The 21,078-nt window shown below is 39.1% G+C and overlaps 1 protein-coding gene across 3 annotated transcripts; it reads right to left on the bottom strand.

Moving 5' to 3' along the window:
* Nucleotides 1-604: 604 nt before the first annotated feature.
* On the bottom strand, nucleotides 605-21,049 carry PCBP2 (poly(rC) binding protein 2). 3 transcript variants are annotated; one of them, XM_006883899.1, is made up of 15 exons: nucleotides 20,997-21,049; nucleotides 18,596-18,737; nucleotides 18,022-18,045; nucleotides 17,887-17,919; nucleotides 17,140-17,256; nucleotides 16,153-16,284; nucleotides 14,984-15,112; nucleotides 13,723-13,797; nucleotides 11,719-11,811; nucleotides 10,580-10,621; nucleotides 9,309-9,381; nucleotides 8,740-8,778; nucleotides 7,724-7,779; nucleotides 6,462-6,631; nucleotides 606-815 (listed from the first exon to the last, which is right to left on the bottom strand). In XM_006883899.1, exons 2-15 carry the CDS (start codon nucleotides 18,662-18,664, stop codon nucleotides 779-781), a joined length of 1,089 nt encoding a protein of 362 aa, XP_006883961.1. In that variant the 5' UTR covers nucleotides 18,665-18,737; nucleotides 20,997-21,049; the 3' UTR covers nucleotides 606-778. The 3 variants fall into 3 exon arrangements, with proteins under 3 accessions (XP_006883962.1, XP_006883961.1, XP_006883963.1); XM_006883900.1 differs by lacking the exon at nucleotides 20,997-21,049 and having other exon boundaries at nucleotides 605-815; nucleotides 7,724-7,776; XM_006883901.1 differs by lacking the exon at nucleotides 20,997-21,049 and having other exon boundaries at nucleotides 779-815; nucleotides 7,724-7,776; nucleotides 13,723-13,810; nucleotides 14,985-15,112; nucleotides 18,596-18,664.
* Nucleotides 21,050-21,078: the final 29 nt, after the last annotated feature.

Genomic DNA, 21,078 nt, shown 5'->3' with positions numbered 1-21,078 from the left:
AAAAACACAAGTTCTGAGTTTAAAATTTGCAGGTTTGGACATGACTCTCAGACATCTGTCTGATTGCTCCTATATGCATGTAGATAGCTATTCTCTGCCATTAAAAGGAATAGTGTTTGCCTACTAACACCATGTTTTATAGGAACAAGGTCCAATCAAAGGTATAAACAGATTGTGGTAGCTATTTAGTCACCCTTCAAAGTATCAAGGGCAATACAGGTTACCAAAAAAGATGGAGTGGTAAAAGAGAAGAAAACATCTTAAATGGAATAAAGAATTCTATTGAAAACCCAAGTGGGGTCTTTGTCCTCTGAGATACAAAAATAACAGCAAGACAAAAGGAATAAAACCCACATGAAATCACTGTGGCATCCAGTTTCTATTCACAAAGGAAAAGCTCCAGTCCATCTTTTAATTTTTTTTTGAAAAATTCCTGACATTACAGAACTAAACTGAAATGTATTAATATTCCACTCTTACATATCCATGACAAACAGGAAAAAAATTTCATGAGCAAAAAAAAAACCCAAAAAACAAAACAACCAAAACAGGTAGAAGCTTATAAAACTAAATATGGATCTCAGCATCAACAGCTGAACAGAGAAAGGAATTAAAACGCTTTAATTAAAAAAAAATCACGAGTGGATGATAAAGTGTAGAAACTGAAAATTTACAAACTATTTAAAACCTGGAATCGCTGACTGTTCAGAAACTACACAGATGGATCATGGGTGGTGGTGAACAGCAGAAAAGGGATTATGGATGAATCTGCATTGTTCTAGCTGCTCCCCATGCCACCCGTCTCCGAGGAAAGCCTGTAACACAGAAACAAACAAGAACTCATAATTAGTTTTTCCAGTAACCCGGTGAACCTTACCTCCCAAATTTTTGAGTCTGGTTTGTGAAATGTAAAATAAATAAAATGAATATGATTTTTTAAATCTCTACAATCAAAACTTTAGGTAAATCACCTCAAAACTTAGGGAAACAGTGCCTTTCTTACTAAGTGTTGCTATCCCATCAAACTTTTCTTTTGAAACTTTTCCCCAATTATCTCCCTCCATACAGGGGAGTCACAATACACAAAAGCAATTTTTTATTGCTCCTCCTAAATGCCTAATTAAAAAATAAAAATATTTTACATTTATGAGCATAAGCCTGAAACAGATTACTACTTTCACAGTGTAAAAGGATGACCAGGAGATGTTAGGACTAGTTTTCAGGCCTTAATACTGACAAATTCAGTTTTTAGACAAAGTAATGTGTTTCATATGCCTAGTTCATTTTAGAAACTCCTAACCTTGAGGTCTCCCTGTACATAACATTCTCCGTCCAAATATACATGGCTATAATGCCATTCTGTTTCGTATGGTTATCAGAAAACCTGTAATCTAATTTAGAGCTATTAAATGGGAAGATATTTAGATGTTCAGCATGCTGTCCTATTATTAGCTCTCATTCAGTATTGAACTGAAAATGTTGAAGACTCAGTATCAGCCCATAAAGTTTCATAATAAAGATTCTAGATGTAAAAGGCAAAAAAGGCTTGAGGGACAATTCCCTCCATCTACAGGCATTCAACACAAAGCCGAAAGGGAAACTAAGGATCATCTCAGTGTAAAAGGGGTATTAGTCATTTAAGAAGATTTTTGCCAACTTCAAAATGACTCATCTAGGGAACAAAAACCAAAACAAAAAAACACACACACCCCCACCCCAAACACACAAAAAAACCAATCCTCTTAAAGTGTTTAGTGGGACCTAGCTATTTAAGGGAATTTAAGTATAAAGATCCAAAAGTAGACCTGCTGAATACAGCTTACATCTAGGACCTAAAAAAGAAAAGAATTAAAACCATACAATGTGAAAGTCTACCACCAAACAGTCCCTCAAAGAGCCTTAAGTATGAATTGACGATAATCTGTATAAAGCTTAGGTCTGAAAAGCAGCAAAGAGATAACCCAACTAGAAATAATCTAAAAACTTTATCTAGAAGTACCACATGGTGCTTTAATAAACTTTTAAAAAACACCCTTGGAGGTGATAACGGTAGTATGTCCCAAAAATAATCTGTATTTCTTCCTAGCAATCATTCCTTATGCAAAATTCACAAGGCAAAAGTGGCCTTCCAATCAAGAGCTAGATAAAAAAAAACGGCCCTAGGGATGATGTTATCAAGTTGATGAACTTCTCACTATGAAGGGAAAACAAGATGACCCAACCAAAGGAGAAAAATAACAATATCCTACCTGGACAATGATTTGTAAGCCTGCTCTTCCAATCCATCATGCAGACTTGGGATTTGTCACTAATAACATTAATATGGCATTAAGGGGCCACAATAACACCAGAGAGTAGAGCTAATATGTTGGGATATTCATGAGCTTTAAATCTTTTGTTATCTACAGACTGTGTTACATTTATAGAAACTCCAAGTACTGTGAAGCCTCTGCTTTTAGCAAGTAAAATGAAGGGACTAATGAGTTACAAATCAGTCAGTCTATTCTTTCCAAATCTGTTTCTGGTACTGTTGATGAGAAAAAGTATAGACAGTAAACAGAAATGGAAGGTAATACAACTAGGTGGAATAATCAGAACTGCTTTAGGGTAACCTGTCAGAATCCAGCCACATCTTTGTGACATTATTTAAGAGTTATTTAGTATCACCAAAGAGGAACCAAGCAGAAGCATTCCAATCTTCCCAACTTATACCCCCATCCTAATCTGTGGTTAAGAAATAACTGCAAGGGAGCTCTGGTGGCCTAGTGACAAGAAGGTGCACTGCAATCCCAGAGGAACACTGTTCGAATCCACCAGATGCTCTGCTGGGGAAGGAGGGGCAATCTCCTCCTGTACCAGTCAGATCTGATTTGACAGCACACACACACAAAATAATAAAATTAAAAAAACCAAACAAAAAAGGACTATTTAAGAAAAAAAAAAACACACAAAAACCACCTGTGTTTTATGTATGATTTTTTTAAAAAGGTCTCCAATTACCACTCTCCAGGGGAAAATAGAAGCCTGAAATGGACAGACACACTTATATTATTTCCTGCTATAGGCAGGGTAAGGGGATCTTGGAATTTGGGTAATGCTTTTCATTAAACTACCTCATCAATTATGAAAGATCCTCATGATATATACTGCCGTATTGCTTTAAGTAGAATAACAGCAAAACTAAAAAATTAACCTGAGATACAAAAGGCCCAACTCAGTTTTATAAGTCTCCAAGTTAAACAGCTACAGATTATATACACATGTTCCCACCCCTTTACCCTTCAGAGTACACAGTAAACTAGTTTCTTATGTGGCAACTTTATTATGGCTAGAAACACCAATATGGCCAAGATGGCCTACTGACACCATTAAATAAATTTTTAAAAAAAAAGTTAACGGATAAGCTTTTATTCATTAACATAGAGCCTAACACATTGTCATATTGCAAGGCAGAATAAAGCTACAAAAGTAACAGAGTAAGAAAGAGCAAGAATTATGTTTCTAGATAAAGAATTCAACAAGTCAGACTCTTAAAACAGGCACTCAGCTCAAGTGGCCTAAACCTAAACAAAGGTTATCACCACACTGTTCCCACCCACACCCCACCCCCTTTACCCACCAAAATAGTAAAAAGAAAATGCTCACAAGCTCACAATAGTTTGGTTCTCACCAATATTAACAAAGAAAAGCAAAATGAACCAAGAAATACTTGAGGGGATATCTTAAAATATGCAATGCAATCAGTAGGGTGAGAATCTCTGTTTCTCGCCTTTCAGTTTGTTAGTGACACATGGCACCGCAGAAGTGGTGGTGGTGGTAGCTGAAGCCCCAGTACCCTTAGCAGCAGACACAACATTTAGAGCCAGGAGAGGGATGGGTTTCATGCCAAGCAGACTGGAGACACAAGGGGCGGTCGGAAGAGGGTTGGGGAGGCTGGAGGGTGCGTCGGAGGTCCCCGCTGTGGCGAGTGAGGGGGTGGTGGTGGAGGAGGAAGAAGAAGAAGGGGTGGAGGGTTGAGAGAGGTTGATGCTGAGGTGATCAGGGATCGTGACGGAGGCTGCCTGGGAGGAGGGTTTAGCGTTTTCTAAACTGTAACAGAGGAAAAAAAGGACAAAAAAAAAGGGTGGGTGGAAGGGAAGACCACAAAAGGGAAAAAAGTACAGGACAAAAACTGCTTCAATTATCAGTTAGCGCTTCTGGTTGTCAATTAGGAAGACCTAATACAAACTTTCTGACAGTGTCTTCTTAACCTGTACCCGTCCTCTAAAAAATATTTAATTTTCCCATGCACCCTTCCAAAATGCTACTACTTATAACTGCTACAGAATAGAAACCCTGACAAACTGAGTAAAGAACACAAATTGTCATGTATCCTTAAAACTCAGTAAAAAAGTCAGGAAGAAATTTATCTCAGGTAGAAAATAAATATTCACCTAAAACCAAGAAAGAAATGTCTCATTCAAAAGTCAATTACTCAATCTAATGGAAAAGCCATTATATAGCATTAATTATACAGCTTTTGAATGTTATTAACATGTTTTCATGTCTTCCCTCTAATGAGTATTAAGTTTGCTTCCATGACCACAAATAAGCAGATTATGAAGATGGAAAGAGGCAAGAAAGTTCAAAGTAGATCACTGAAAAGAATGTACCATTTTCAAAGAAAAATGCAGAAATAGCAAAGCAGATAAAAACTAGGGCTATTTCTGGTGAACAGTAGTTTTGACTGCCTGTACTTCAAATGTATACCTAAATCCAAAAATAAGTAACATCCTGCAGGTTTCTAAAAGCATGTGTCTGTGCTGGGGCTGACATATTTGTTCAAGTCTATCTCAACAGCCCACTACTGCACAAGGACAGATTTTACCTAAAAGCTCCAACTTCAATTAATAAAAGAGAGGATATATACACACAAAAGGAACTAGATTCCTACCATTAGGTAACAGAAATTTTCAGCAAATACTCAAGAATCCATTACTGAAAGCAGAGAAATTCCTGCCAGTTTGATATTTGTATTAAAACTAGCCCACCATAAGGAAGTTAATTTTTTGCATGGCCTTAACATCAATGTTAAATTATTCCGACTGGATTCCAGTTTCAATCAATAGTATGATTGTGAACAGCTATTCAATCAGCAAACTATGGTGTGGAGGAGTTCTGCTTCTACAACTTAGCCACTGAATGCAGGTCACATCTGAGTATTACCCAAACACAGAAAAGCAACTGTTACTGTGAGTCAACTATGACTCATAGCAATCCTAGAACAGACCTGAATCTTGTGCTGTCCTAACCATATGATATGCCAGAGGCCACTGTTAATCACTGTTTCAATGCATCTTGTTCAAGGTCCTCTTTTTCGGACCCTCTACCTTTCCCAGAATGATGTCTGTTTCCATGGACTGACTACCTTCTTAAGAACTTGATTCTTGACATCTAACATGTCCTACAGCTCCATGAGGGAATGGAAATAACACTTATGCGAAGATTACTGATGCAGATAACACATGTTTATGGGGTTTCCTATGCCTATTATGAACATAGTGTTTATATGGAAATGTTATATGTGAAAACATGGTGCTACCACTTAAAACTAAAGACTTCAAGTATTTTGTAGCTGTACAAGAAAGAAGAGTAGAACATAATCAAGTTTTCAATATGAAAACCAAGACCTCAAAAGATAAAAAGATGGAAGCAAAAGTGCAGAATTACAACCAGTGAGTAAGTATTTAACTAAGGGCAAAAAGACCAAGAATAGGCAATATAATTAGGATATGCAGATTTCACTTGTAAGTTCCTTATCTAAAACTAGACTTAGAACTCATGTAACTTTTGATAAGTGTAAAAGTCACTAGAAATTTCTCATATAATGGACAGTTAAGCTCTTTGAAAAACAGACTACTGTGATTGGTTTAAAATGTTAATAAGCTATTAAGGATGCAATCTAAGAATATGGGACATTAGACTAGGACCAGTCCTCCTGGAATCTGAAATGTAATTATATTATCCAAGTTTGGATTAATGAAACAAAAACCTGAGAAAATGAAGGGATGAAAATAGGAAAATACTTCACTATTCTCATCTTAAAGAGTACACTGGACCCAAAAAATCACACCACTTATAGCATGGAGATTAAAAAGACCACAATTAATTGTTACATTCTCTATCTGTACTTCAGTCATTATTTTAATAGTAAAGGTATGTTTCTTTCATACTTCCCAATCTCAAAACTATAAAAAAATCAAATGCAAATACCCCCCATTTACTTCAAATCTGGTTCTTTCTGCTATAAAAAGTGGGACTAGATAATAAACTTAAAAATAAAAACTTGGCCACTTATTTTTTACAAATTTCACTTACCCACACCAACAAACACCAAATTGCAAAATTAATAAGATAATGTATCTTTCTTTAATATAAACAAGATATTATCATCAACTAAACAAAAAAAAAAGAATTCTTACCTGACATTGATTAGATACTGAGCCAGGCTAATGCTGGCAGCAGATCCAGTGATGGTAACCTGCCTATCAGTAGATCCTTCCACTGGGTTCGCAATTTTGATCTGCGCCCCAGACATCTGACGGATCTCATTGATTTTGGCGCCTTGACGCCCGATTATGCAGCCAATCAACTTAAGAGAACAGAAAGACATAGCAAATTAAAAAAAATTACAAAACTAGGTCAAATAATTCTAGCTTATTCCTCTGGATTTAGTTTAAGTGAAAAGAAAAGGGAAAAAAAAAAAAAGAAGCTATCTTCAATTGCCTTTTTTCCAAATAAGAAAACTTTATATATTCTGACTCAGAACTCCTGCTCTATTCTTCTCTGACCACTAGAGGTCAGAGCTACTTTGAGCAGACTGTACAATCATATGATTCACCCACCAAACCTTTTGACCAATAAGAAGTACAAGCACTTCAATATAACTCAATTCATGCATAAAAAAAAAAAGATTCTTAATGTCATTCAGTTGGCCCAACTCTTAGTAGCTTTCTAGGGCTACAAATGGCAAAAGGAGGAGATTGCCCATCATTCTCCCAAGGAACTCCTGGTGGATTTGAACAGAGACAGGCAGCCTATTAATATAAAGGCCAACTCATTATGGACTACATCAACAAAGTCCACTATGCATTATTTAATAGCTATACCCACAAAAAAAAAAGTAGTTTCTCAGAGCACTAAACTCAATGACAAACCATGGTCAAGATAATAAACCTAGTTAAATAGCTAGGAATAGAAAAGTCTTTAGATTTGGCCACAAGATCCCAGAATTTACTTTACCATGACCACCTTTTACAAGGACAAAATGTTGGCTTATTGCTTTCTAAAGCTTACGTCTTATACTACTAATAAAAAGGGGGGGGGGAGGGCCTTCATCATACACACAGGTGCAGACGCTACTGAGTACTTGCTCTAAGTGTTTTTACTCAACCCAGAGAGGACCGTAAGTATTTTACAAAAAAGCAAACAAATTTTTTTTCAGTGGAGTTTTTCTACTGTTTTATCAATCTTCTAGTTTATACTCTCAAACTTGTACCTATACCGATATGTACACCTAAACATAAAATATGCTGTCTAAAACTTTCTATTTCCTTTCCCCAGGGCTTCAAGTGTCAAGACATTGCTGTAAGACTTGTATTTTTTAAAATCAATCTTATCTTTCTTTTTTTTTTTTTAATTTTTTTTTTCAATCTTATCTTTCACACATAACCCATACACTTACATCATTTGGAATGGTGAGTTCATGAGAAGTAGTCTGAGCAGATGCATCCAAACCTGCTAAAAAACAGAAGAGAGCAAGAAAAGTTCAATATATAGCATACCAAATTGCACTGATTTGCACATTAACCTAACAGAAGGAAACAAACTGGAAACCCAGCATTAGCAGTTGGGATTCATCACTAACATGGAAGCCTCCAAGGAGGAAAGAGGGGGGGGAGGGGTATAGAAATAATGCTGGAAAAAGTTCTTCTGTATACTCCCTCCAAGAGCTGATTTCATGCCATTTCCTGCAAAGCCCTGCCTATTGTAGTGGATGGTGAAAGCAAAGGGCAAGGAATTATGGTATCCTCAATGAGGACCAAAATGTAAAACATCAAGTCCATTTGTACTTCTAAACCCTTCTCTGCTTAGGATTTTCTGCAGCTGTGTTCCAATTTTATCTCACCTGATGCCCAGGAGCACCAGTGCCAGTATCATGCCTACTACTGGTACCATGGACTTTTGGCACCCATGAAGAGTTGCTTTAAATATACTTGTATCAGATTTACACAAACACACTGCCCACCCTTACCCTTCTTCTAAACTAAACTTGGAGGTCAGATAAAAATGAAATGGCAGTCAGATGAGAGAAATTTTCTCCAGACTTACTCCCTGTGTTTTGCTCAATAATTACTTCTGGTTTTAATTTTTGGTTTCCAAATAAAAATAATTAAAAAAAATCCCATCAGCAACACCCCTACCACCCATCTACATGACATCTGGACTGGACCAGCCCAGCTGACTAACCCTCAGAAACCAAATTCTGCTCAACTTCAGTTACTGTTCACAAAGTTTCCAGAATGGGGTTGGCCAGATCCATCAAAGGACCCTTGGGGGCACCAGCCCATCCCTTTGCTCTCTCAGCTCCTCTCTGACATGTGTATGCTGCTGCTGGTATGGTTCATGGGCAGTGAAACAAGACTCCCACCAGTTTATTAATAACAGTAGAATACTACAGATTTTTTTTTTAATCATTACCCCAATAGCCTTTCACCTCTGGAGAGCTGGATTCAATGCCTGTTAAGATACAAGTGAAAATGAGTTTGGTGGTCTCATCCTAACCCTATCGGACAAGTTATTCCTTATACAGAAAATGAAAAGAAAAAAAAAAAAAAAAACAGAAACAAAACAAAATAAACAAACAAACAAAAAAAAAATCACTACACAATTTGGCACAAATGGATTGTCTCTACCCAGGTCTGTGAATAGCTGGTGGAGGGAAAGGGGGTGCCAATCAGATCAAGGGGGCAGTAGTAAGGATGGTTTAGAAGAAATATCAGCCTACCCTTTGCCTGACAGGCAGCCCCAAACCGCACCCCCAAACCTTCCAGGGCCTTTATATTTTACTTTTAGAGTAACTCACCCCAAATGAAAACATGTTAACAATCACATTACCTCCTTGAGTTTAGTCATAGTAGACAGGGAAGTTTAAATCAGCAGGATGCTGGACAATGAAGTTTATTTTAAACAGATGCCAAGTTGAGACCTTGGGGCTGGCCTCTGTCTTGCACTACACCTTACAGAAATAAACATTGAGGTATCCATACCACTGAATCCGGTGTTGCCATGCGTCATAGGAAAATGAGACTGTTGCATTGCCAACTGATGCAGCTTGGTCAACTGCAGGGAGGAAAGAAGAGAGGCTGGCATTAGGAGAGTAACAGAGCCAGTGCTCAAGCATGTTCAAATTTGAAAATGCAGAGCTCTTGATCCCTGACATGGATTCTAATGTTCAAATCTTAACGGAGGGTAAGGGATCGGGCTTAAATAACAATCTTAGAGTTGGACAGACTTCGAAGGATAAAGATATAGAAAGTATCAACATAGGAGAATAAGTGCACTTTGGCTGTTATGAGAAAAAGAAAGCAGCAGCACCTGCCGACAATCATCCCCTTGTGAGCTACTTAATGAAAGTGTTTGCAGCCATTGCAACAGTTGCCCCAGGGACAAGCAGACAGGCTAGGTAAACAAACTGTGCAGTGCTGCTAGGGAAAACACACCATGCAGGGTTCCATCAATGTTGGGATTAGGGAAGGAGATGAGGGAGCAGGAGGACAAAGATTAAGAATCCAAACTAAATTTAACCAATCTCCCAACCACCAATGAAGGTCCTGAACTGTTTTCTTCATCTAAACTCCCCAAGCTATTAACTTTTCCGGTCTACTTCCTTTTCCTGGGAGTTACAACTAACCAAAAAAAGCTGAACAAAATTTCCTAAGTCTAATGCTCAGCACTTGAAAGGGTTAGTAAGGAAAAAAATATGTACAAAGAAATGCACCCGAAAGCCTGAATTTAGCATTTTTAGCTTTCGGTGGCAAGAAAGATTTTCAATTAATCACCAAATTCCAATCCCTCCCTATGTATGTAAGTTCCTTCTATGACCTTCTAAATACGTTCTAAAGTTCTAAGACTGCAGAAAACTCAAGGGCATCCCATCCTCCCACTCTCCCCTTGGAAAGGAGAACTCCATGCAGAAGTGCAGTCCACTGTCAATTTAAACTGTGCAAAGAGAACAAATGACAGCATACCATAGATTTCATTTTTAACAGAATAACATGGAATGGAACAAGGAGAGTAAAAGCTAATAATCTTCTGAGTTGTAATGAATAGATTAATGTTAAAAAGCAAAGACAAGGTGCTACTGCGCCCTGATTAAGGGTTCACCTTGTTGGAAGGAAAATAATGTCATTCCCATTGTGCAACAATTTAACATCATAAATGTTTAAGACCACCCAAGTCACTTCTGGCTATTTGGGAGAAAGACAATTTTGGACGGGAGAGCAAGGTTTTTAAAACAAGAAGTGAAAACAAAACTTACATCTGGCTGTGGAATGGCATACTGTCCTTGAATGGTATAGGCCTACAAAAGGAGGAAAACAGTTCCTATTAAAAACCAATCACGGACAGCCACCCATACGGGAAAGAGATTTCAACTATTCAGGAAGCCAGAGTTGAACTAGAGAATGGGGAGGCCAGGACTGAGGCAGTAGACAGTTTTTAAGTTATCTCACAAATATCCAAGCTGGCCTTCATGAACATTTACTATGATGACTGACTATTCCAGGGAACCTATAAAAGGAGACAAGTTCCCTGCAAAGGCAAAAATACTTTTTCTTAATGAAAGTGTAAAAGCTGGGGATAAGCAATGCCCAAGCCCACTACATCCTCCCAGTATTTAATTTAGTGCAGGAGGAAAGTGGTCCCTTCCCTCAGCACTCCAACCCTTCTGCCAATGATGATCAGAATGTTTTATATCTGCACAAACCTACTTGGCATGTTTTGCAGTTATTTTCTTTTCCCTTATCTTTTTAATATTTCAACATATGTCTAAGGAACTAGAAGCTAGCTGGATTCCTAACACTAGGGAGCTAGCAAAGGAACACAATTCCTGCCTTCTCCCACATTCCCTCCATAAGAAGCACTTGCAGCTCCCTCTATGCCCTCCTCCCCCCACACCATAACCTCCCAAAATGGGAGCTGGGTCTTTAGGGCAATGGGGGGAGGGATCAAGGAGGAAAGGAAAAGAAACTGGGAAGGGAAGTAAAGAGTGGCTGTTGAGGATGTGAAGCTTCTCACATCAGTGGCCAGTACCCCAAAAGTACACCCAGGTAGGGGTAGGAGGAAGGTGAAAATGGGGTGGGAAGAGTGGGATGTGGGAAAAAGGGGTTGAACAACAACCAAAAAAAAAAAAAAAACCAACACAAAAACCACCAAAAAACAAAAACAAAAAAACACAAAAACAAAAATTCTTTTTAAAAAAAAGTTGGCGTTACCATCTGGTGGGCTACTCGGCCTGTGTGAAATGAGGTGTGTGTGGGGGGGGTCAGTCCAGGTCCCCGTGGACAGGTGGTGTCCACAGCACAAAAATCACCAGCGCCACTGGCCCCCCACATGTTGGCAGTCTCGGCTGAGGCGGAAGGATTGAGTGAGCCTTGGAGACTGAACATCCCCTCTCACCTCTAGAGGTGGTCCCTCCAGGTCAGGGTTGAGGCACATGGACGGGGTGGTGTGGGGAAAGCTCGCACTGTCGCTGCCTGTGCTGTACCTGTCCTGTGGATAAATAGAGGATTTCAGTCTCCAGGGCTGTCAATCCGGCACCTTGTCACCAGCATGAAATGCACACAAAAAAAAGTTGTTTATTTGTATCCTTTTTCTTTTAAAAAGGAGCTCACAACACAATTTAAAACGAGCTGTAATCAGTAAATTAAAAAATAATTTAAAAAGTTACCTAGTGGCATTTTCCACACTTCACATTTGGGTTATTTTTAGTAAGAATGAAGGAGTAGGGCAAAGCTGATTGATCGCAGCTCTGAATCAATATGGGATTAAGTAGAACCCCTGAAGAGCCCACTTTGCCACAAGGAATAAAAGGCAAAGTTCTTATGTGGACACTTAATGAACTGGTCCATTTAAAAAGGCTGGAGGGAATATTCCAAGGGAGGGCCACTCATGTAAGAAGCTGCAAGCTTTTAAGAGGGTGGTCAACTGAATAAAGGGGAGGGACGTAAGGGTAGCAAAAAGGTATGATGGGAAGGAAAGAGGAGAAAGGAGAAAAAGGGAAGGGCATTAGAGCAATGATACAGAGAGGAATACTGTCACATAGCATGGGACTCTACAACCCCAAATGGGAGTTGAAGAATCAAGAACAGGAATCTAGAATTCCTATGGAGAAAGGTAAACTTGTACAGCTAAGCCATCTTGCTATATACTGACTCAAAACCTTTACTTATTCTACCAAACTAAGAAATCTTTGACCAAACCAGTGTATACACAGTGCCTAAAAGCAAGATACTAAAAATTATCTAGTGAAAACTAAAGACAAATTAAGTCTCAAACCCCCCCTCATTTAATACCAACTTAACCAAACATGAAAGAAATGGACTAAAGTTTACAGTTTCTTGATGAACAGCTCCCAAGTCAGATACAAATAAAACTAGTTAAATATGCTTATAATAGGCCAACCCCAAATGGGAAAAGGTTCTTGTTCTTTTCATCTAGAAAGCTACCAAAATAAAGATCACTATTTAAAAAACTAACCTACCTATACCTCTAATACTAAGCAACAAACTGTAAAACTACAATGGTGCTGAACAGTTATTTAATCCTAACTTGACTTTAGAATAAACCAAATGTTTAGGTACGTGAGGAAGAACAGATGCCAAGGGAGTACTTTAGCAGTCATACTGTAGCACCACAGTTTGACATGCATCCCCCTTTCTCTTAAGACACTGAACACTTAGCCCAGCTGATTTGTTATGCCTTGGAGGATCAAAACCATGTTTGTAAGATTAAGAGCCTGTGAAAAACACACTGTAGTTTGGGAGTGAAGGGATAGGAGTAAGGGCAGTGAGGTGGGGGTAGGAGAAGTTTGTAGGACACTCAAGGTCAGGACCCCAAAATTTGGTTAAGACCACCATCCAGAATATCCCTTCCAGAGGTCCAACTTTTAATTCAGACCTCTAAAAATCACCTCATATACATATAAAGCAGGTATGATGGAGATAGGATAAAAATAGTGACACCCAGGTAATTTAACCCTTTCTTCTAGTCCTCCTCCACCACCCAACATCTTCAAGTCAATTCTAACTCAAAGGCAGAGTAGAAATGCCCAACAGGGCACACAAGACTGTAAATCTTTAAATAAGCAGACTTCGACATCTCTCTCACTTTGAGTATTTGATGGGTTCAGACCCCTAACCTTGCAATTAACAGCTGAGTCAACCCACTTACTACTATCAAATACCGCTTCCGAGTGCCTACAACACTTCCAATTGCCTGCTAAATTTAAATAATGGCCTGGCATCCAAAGCATTCTCCAGTACAAAAAAAAAAGAAAAGCAGGTCAAAACCATGGCCAGAGTACAGATTTCAGCAAGCATGCAGAATGGCCTGGTGTGCTGCCGGCAAAGTAGACATTTCAATTACAATCCACAACCATTCTAACAGTAAGAATTTTCTTACCTGACCACCTGCAAAGATGACTGGAGAACTGGACGGCTTGGGCCGGTACGGGATGGTCACGCCCTTCGGGGGGGACTGGGAGAGAGTCAAAGGGGAAAAAAACAAAGAGAGATAAGGTTTCAAAGCTGCTTCAGCTGTGTGGCTTAAGCTCACACAGGTCAATTAAAAACTAAAAGCTATCATTTCCATGCCCTCACCACCATTTGTCCCTGGCTTGCTGCTTTTATCTCAAAACATCTCCAAATGCCTCTAAAGGATTAAGATGGTTTTCAGATACATATAAATTCAAATCAAAATAAATGCTCCTCTAGTAAGCCTAGGCCTCATTTCCATGTTTTAAATAAATCCAATAAACAAAAACTATGTTTACACTTTAGTTGGCAATGCCTGACTCTTGAGACTGTCTGAATAGGAAGTCAAGCCAAAAATAATAGTAAATGGTCAAAAAGCTATGCCCGGATTTCATCCACCAAGCTGAAATTTGGTGGCTCACTGGGTGAAGCTGTGAGCCAAGAAAGAGAAGATTCTTGCTTCAAATATACTAACTGTACTTCATAATCAGACACTCTGCGTCTATAAAGATAAATCCTTGGAAACTATGGGGCAGCTGGTTCAGCTTTTCCTTGAAAATGTCTCATCTACAGGAGACTGACTACAAACTATGTTTAATATTCTTCTATTTTGCTAGTCCCTTTTTGGTGCTATTTAATAAAACGGCATACCAAGATTTCAAGCAATTTAGACACACTATTCTGGTTACATGAAGCTCTGGTGGCTTTGTGGTAACGAACTGTGCTAATGCAAAGGGACATGGTTCGAACCCAAGAGCAGATCCACTTGAACAAGATATGCAATCTCTTGTGTGATCTACAGGTTGGTTCTGACTTGAAGGTACACAACACTTATAAGGGAGCTCTGGTGGCCCAATGCTAAGAAGTTGTGCCCTCAACCCAAAAGCATGTGTTTGGGCAGAGTTGGGCAATCTTCTCTCGTGAGATTTACAGCTTCTGAAAATCCGTTGAAGGGCAAGAATGAATTCTGTCTTGAAGGCACATCACAAACACTCTAGTTATACACAGCAACCAGTTTTTTAAACAATACTAATTCAAAGCACAAAAAATCCTTGCAAAAATTACTGGGAGAATCTCTTCCCCATCACTACTAGAGGCGTTAACCACTTCATCTAATTCTAGTCTTACTAAAATAACTCTTCCCCCAAATTACCCAACCCACCATTCTCAGCATGAGCCTGAGGGCTTACCTCCAACATGACCACGCAGATCTGTTTGACACACTCAATGATGGATTGCGGAATGCCAGCGATAGTGATGGCCCGCTCAGTTGAGTTGGGGAGCATATCCCCCGCCACCTGGACCTGAGCCCCTGTACTCTTTGGGGTAAAAATAAATTCAAAATTAGAAATAGTTCATGCTCTTCCAATCCTTGCCAGCAGCCAATTCTAACGTATATCTCAATAAATATTTTTCATTATCCTCTAATCAGTTAAAAGTAAGTTTGCCTCTGAAAGCCAAGAGTAAACCCAGATTTAACCTTATCTCAAGAAAAAGATCCTCCTAGATAATTTCTTCTGAGATATTAAAACCTCTGGGGGTCAAATACCCCAACATCTATCAGCCCTATTGCATTCTCTCATGGGGGGGAGGGACAGAAAAAGATAAAATAACACCACCACCAATAAAACCCCCCCAAAAAACCACACCCCACACTACACTTTTTCAGTGCCAATCAATTTTTGGGGGTGGGGGGATTGCTGTTGGGAATTGTCCAGTGAGAAATCGACCCATAGCTGACCGTCTTGCAGGTTTTCAGAGGCAGTTAATTGCTCAGAAGCTTGCCCATCTTTTTCCTGCTAATCAAATTTATCAAGCCTGTTTTCCATGCCAAGCTATAAATACAGCAATAAATAAAACTAAGGTTCCTGCTCTCATGTCATGCAGACTAGGCTTCTGAAAACACACACCTATTTTCCTTTCAAGTTGCACACCCCTCAACCCAGTAACTTCCATAATTGGAAATGCCAATACCAAAAGGAACAGGATTACAACTATACCAACATGTCTTCCCACTTTCCTCCTACTGCTTAAGAATTTGGTAAACACAAAGATTATTATATCAAACTGTAAAGTTTTCAGATATGAAAAATGATGCAACCAATAAAGTTGCCCAAAAATTTAAGAAGTCTCATGCAAGAATTAAAGTCAAAATTACTTTTTCATTCTGAATTACTATTAAAGCATTTATATAATAAACAGCTGTGTGATTTTATTCCCAGAACTATCAGTCTAATAATTCATTTAAAAAAAAAACTCTTAATCTCCTCTGCACAATGACTCTAGCTATTCTGAGAGCTAACAGAAACCAAGTTTAAAACAAATAGGTGACATTTGTAAAAGTACAAAAGCTACCAACCTCTCGTATTTCCTTGATCTTGCAACCACCTTTTCCAATGAGAGAGCCACACTGACTAGCAGGAACCACCAGCCTCAGGGTTACTGGAGGTCTACTGGCAGCTGTGCTATTGGTCATAGAGCTGCTGATATCCTACATAAGGAAGAAAATTAGACAATAATGATGTTTATACAGATGCCTGGAAATCAGAACCAAAACTGTCGCAAACAGATTTTCTACATGGTTTTTAAAAGACACAGCTCTAGATTTGCAAAGTCCTGATAAAAAAAAATCTCTGGTCTTGGCAAGGGTAAGATTTCAGGCAGCATTAAAGTATCAAACCAACAACCAAACAGCAAAGTAGCCTTCCTCAGTATTTGGTGTCAATTGCACAATGAGCTGCATTTAACAGGAGGGGGAGGGCTGAGGACAAGATGCAGGTGGCTTCTGTGGCAGAAGGTTGATCTTCCCTTCCCACAAACCAACTCTATCCCCTTAATAAACCAAAAAAATAAAACAAAATTCTAATTCAAGCATTACTTCTGTAACCTCAAAACCAAACTTCCATTCTCCTCTTCCTTGTCCCTGAAAATAAGGCTTGATAGCTAAAAAAAAGTGTATCCAGGTTTTTTGAAAATTAGAACATCATTTTATACTTTCATGAGCCCTTAAAAAAAAATTTGTTCAATTGTGATTTAAAGGGCAGTACGTTGACCAAAGCATGAGTTACATACCTTAAATTTTATTGTTCAAGGAGGGAAAAAAATACTAGTTTATCACTCAAATATTTTACATCAAATTCCTGGAGACACTCAGTCAACATTTTTTATTTAAATATTCTTAAATCTTTTTTTTTCTAAATAACTAAAAACAGGCAAATATGGAGGGATGCTGACAAGTAGCAGGACCAATTTATGATCAATCTGATTTAAAATTATTTTTTATTTTAATCCTTGACAACAGTGCATGACTATCTAGAAACATTTTCAAGTAAAGGGAGTAACAAACCTCTTCCAGTTTGTCAATGATCATAGCAAAGGCTTTAAAGATGGCATTAGTGGGTCCAGCCAAAGTGATAATTCTCTCAGGACAATTCCCTTCTGAGATGTTGATACGTGCACCACTCTGGATAAAAAAAAAAACACCAGAACCAAAAGAAGTTAAAGTCAAAAAGATACCAGCCACTAATAACCACTGCTGTTTGATTCTGACTCTCAGCAATCATTAAGACAGAGTAGAGCTGCTCCTTAAGAGTTTCCAAAATTATAAATCTTTACAGAAGCAGATCATTTTGAACATTTGGGCTGCTTTAAAAATAAATCATACCAATAAACTCAAACTTAATGCCATTCAGTTGGAAACAACTCATAATTGACCCTCCATCTGGACAAGATTTCTCATCTATTCCCCTCCAGCCCTAAATGGATTTTAAAATTTAAAAGGGAGTGGATTTTAAGCATCAGAGTGGGCCCTAGAGTATAGCCCTGCAGAATTCACCAAATGGAAAGAACTCCCTGGACACTTTTAACCACTCCAAAATAAAATGAGAAAGAGACTTAAAAAGTCTCCAACCTATCTTACCATATGTTCTGAATGAATTCTGAGACCTGTCAGAACCTTATTTCATACACTAGTTGTCACTGCAAATACATGCCAGAAAAATGCTTTTAAGGTAGTCCCACTTCTAGTTTCTCTTTTCTGGATGTTTTTAACCTCCCAAGTAACAATCCCAAAGCTTTCCCTCCTCAAACTCACCTCTTCACGCATCTTCTTAACGGATTCTCCTTTCTGTAAAAAGAAAAATCAAGTGTGAGTTCCAATTCCTATTTCAAACCAAATGGACTAAATAGTACTTAAAGTATCTTGGAGAAGGGGGAAAAATTGTCTTACCTTTCCGATGATACTGCCAACTTCCTGAAATGGAGAAAACAAGTAATAATAAGAGGAAGTCAGGAAAAGGATTATTATGAAGAGTTAACAACCGTTCAGCTAACCAACTCTTATATGCTAATTAAAATTACTAAGACAATAATAAAAGGATTTTAAAGTTTGAAAACACTAGTTACTATCTTCTGTGTTCAGAACTTAAAAGTGAAGTTCTCAAAGAATCCCGAAGAGATAATGATACAAGAGTACAACCGCTATCTTTTCCCCTTACCTTTTCTAAAATTGTCTGGGCAGAGGAAATCTACTCATCTATCACAAGCTTAAAGGAAAACATACTACCTAGGTAAGGCTATATTATTTGGCTCCAGCCTCAAATAAAGCTATGCCTGCTCAGTGGTGCTTCCTAGCGAAGTCTGTTCATTTTCCCACAACAGTCTCATCCACTGAGCCAGAGAAGGTTAAAGCCAGATACCCCACAGTGCTAATCTAATGAGTGCCAAGATGCATGCCCTCTCTTCCTGGCCCCTCCTCTAACAGCAGTTACTATGACCCAATTTCCCAAGCAGCTGGTGCATACCTTTCCATGCATAAGTAGCCGGATGGTGAGAGTGACATTTAATCCACCTTCAATCACACCGGTGTCCATGTCGAGCTGTGTTCTGGTGAGCTGGACTTTGAGTGGTCAAGTCTTTGGTCACAGGTGAGGGTGGAAGATAAAACTGAAATGAAAAATTACTGAAATCAGAAGAGGAAAAACTCTGACAAAGCAGGAGAGTTCCTGAAGTTCTATTAACAATTACTGTTTTCTAATCAACTCTAAAATAACCTATCAAATAGCAGTTTGCATACATCTTGCACAACTGCATAATACCTAACACATTCACAGCTCAAGTTCTGTTACTGAGCAAGGAAGGAGACTTTCCAGTCTGTGCTCATTAGTAAGGTAGGGTTTCGCTGACTCTCAAGATGAGGACGGATTCCTCAATTGGCAACTGTTCTAAAGGAACTGCTGAACGTGCACCAGTTGTCCTTCAGTAAAGTCTCAACAGGATACAAAAACACCTGGAAATCTCAAAAGGAAATTTTCTACAGTGAGTATACAGTGAATATAAACACAGAATTTATGCAGTAAGTGTAAAGAACTTTTTGCTTGTTTCTAGGAGCAATTTGAGAGATATGTTATTACAAATTTAAAAATTATTAACAAATCACATCTATTGACAGCCCCCCCAAGTCCCTGAACACCACTGAAAAGGATACTATTTTAAATACGTTCCATACACACATTGCTCTATGAGAAAGAAATAGGTCAAACATTAAAAGTCCTTTTCCTACCTGTACCCAAACTTGGTAAGTTTTAGAAAATTTACTTGCGTCTTTTTAGTAACTTAAAGTACAAATGACTTAAATTTCCTTCGAAATCATTAAAAAGGAAATTACTGCTAAAATTTTTAATTGTTTTTAAACAGTAATATGCCTTCCCGACCTATTTCTAAGAACCTTTCTACTCCGGAATAACTAGTTAGGTGTAAATAAACCCCCTAAACTTTGGGTTTGGATTCACCTCTACATTCAATACCTCTTTAAAAATCTCAATAATCTCCCCTGTATTATGTTAATTATCTCCAATGGCATTTCAATACCCATCTTTTAAAAGCTCAAATGTTAATTTCTCCACAAAAGTAAGAGAAACCAAACTCATTGGCATTAATTTGTACGGACCCTATGACAAGAGTACAACTACCACAGGGCTCAAAGTTTGCACATCTTTTACAGAAGCAGAACGCCTTATATCTTTCTCTAGAAAAAGATTTCAACAGACCTTTTACTCAAAATATTAAACTGTATTATACCATTCCGATCATGGCAGACTGTCCTTGGCTACCTCAAGAGTAAATGCGAGCCTGTAGATATAAAGCACTTCATTCCCCCATCTTCAAAATATAATTAATCGCTGGCTAAATCCCAGAAGTCTATACTTCCCCCTCACAGGAAAACAATAGTGCTGGGTGAGGGATTTCATTAGTCTGTAAGAATCGTTCTCTTTCAGATGAGATACCATACTGTTAAATTTCTAATTACTTCCCAAATGTAACAGGAAGCGTTTGTCAAATCCCACATAAATGCAAGTTGGAAAACAGAAAAACTGAAAGTCTACTGAGCTCTTATTTCTTGAGACAAGGCACGAACGTGCATTTCTAAACGTAAGGTACACAAGAAATCTGTCATGTTTTTCTCCTACCCAGGTCAACACAAAAGTACCCAATCCCCAACAATTCAGCTGTTAATCCTGCAGTCCATTACCCCTTTTCCTATAAATAGCTCGGTCTGGGTCTATATCAGCAGGCATTTTCTAATTTCAAAATTCGTTACCCCGAACAACGTCCTGAATAACTCGATAAATAGGAGCCCGTCTACCCTTTCTTTAACTCGGCAGCCCCCCTCCCTTCGGTCATTCAGGCATTTTCCACTTAAAAAAAAAAAAAAAAAAAAGCCCGCCCTCCCCCCAACTAGAAAAGGGGGGGAAATAAACGGTTTGGTCGGGGGGGGGCGCTGCGACCAAGGGGGAGGGGCCGCACTAGTAGCGCCTCCTCGTGGGGCTGCGCCAGCGCCTGACCCCCGCGGGGAGTCGCGCTCACCCGCCCGGCCAACAAGCCGGCCATCGCCTCCCCCAACCCCCCTCAACCAACAAATCCTCCGCCACCCCCCCTACCGCGCGCGCGCTCTCCCCGACTCCTGCGCAGCCGCCACCGGGAAAAGGGGGGGAGGGGGCGATTAGGCCTTGCGCGAGGCCTAGTAGGCCGCGCTGAAACCAGGGCCTCGCGTGAATAGCCAGCCAGGCTAAGGGAGAAGATAGGCGCTAACGCGGGGCTACGCGAGACCGGGGTTCGTGACGAGGGCTGGAGCTCGTTAAGAATGAAAGCAAGAGACGAAATATAAGTTATAACCAAGGAAAGAGGAATAATTTTTAAGCTTACCTGCAGGCGCGAGGCGACTGAGGGGGAAAAGGGGAGCGGGCGGGAAGGGGAAGGGCGGGAGGCCGGGGGCGGAACAATAGGG

Source organism: Elephantulus edwardii, unplaced genomic scaffold (assembly GCF_000299155.1).
Source record: "Elephantulus edwardii isolate Elephantulus edwardi_28Jun2011 unplaced genomic scaffold, EleEdw1.0 scaffold00030, whole genome shotgun sequence".
In the NCBI taxonomy this organism is placed as follows: Eukaryota; Metazoa; Chordata; class Mammalia; order Macroscelidea; family Macroscelididae; genus Elephantulus; species Elephantulus edwardii.
The sequence above is the reverse complement of the archived record's forward strand: the minus strand, read 5'-3'. Positions and strand labels throughout refer to the sequence as shown.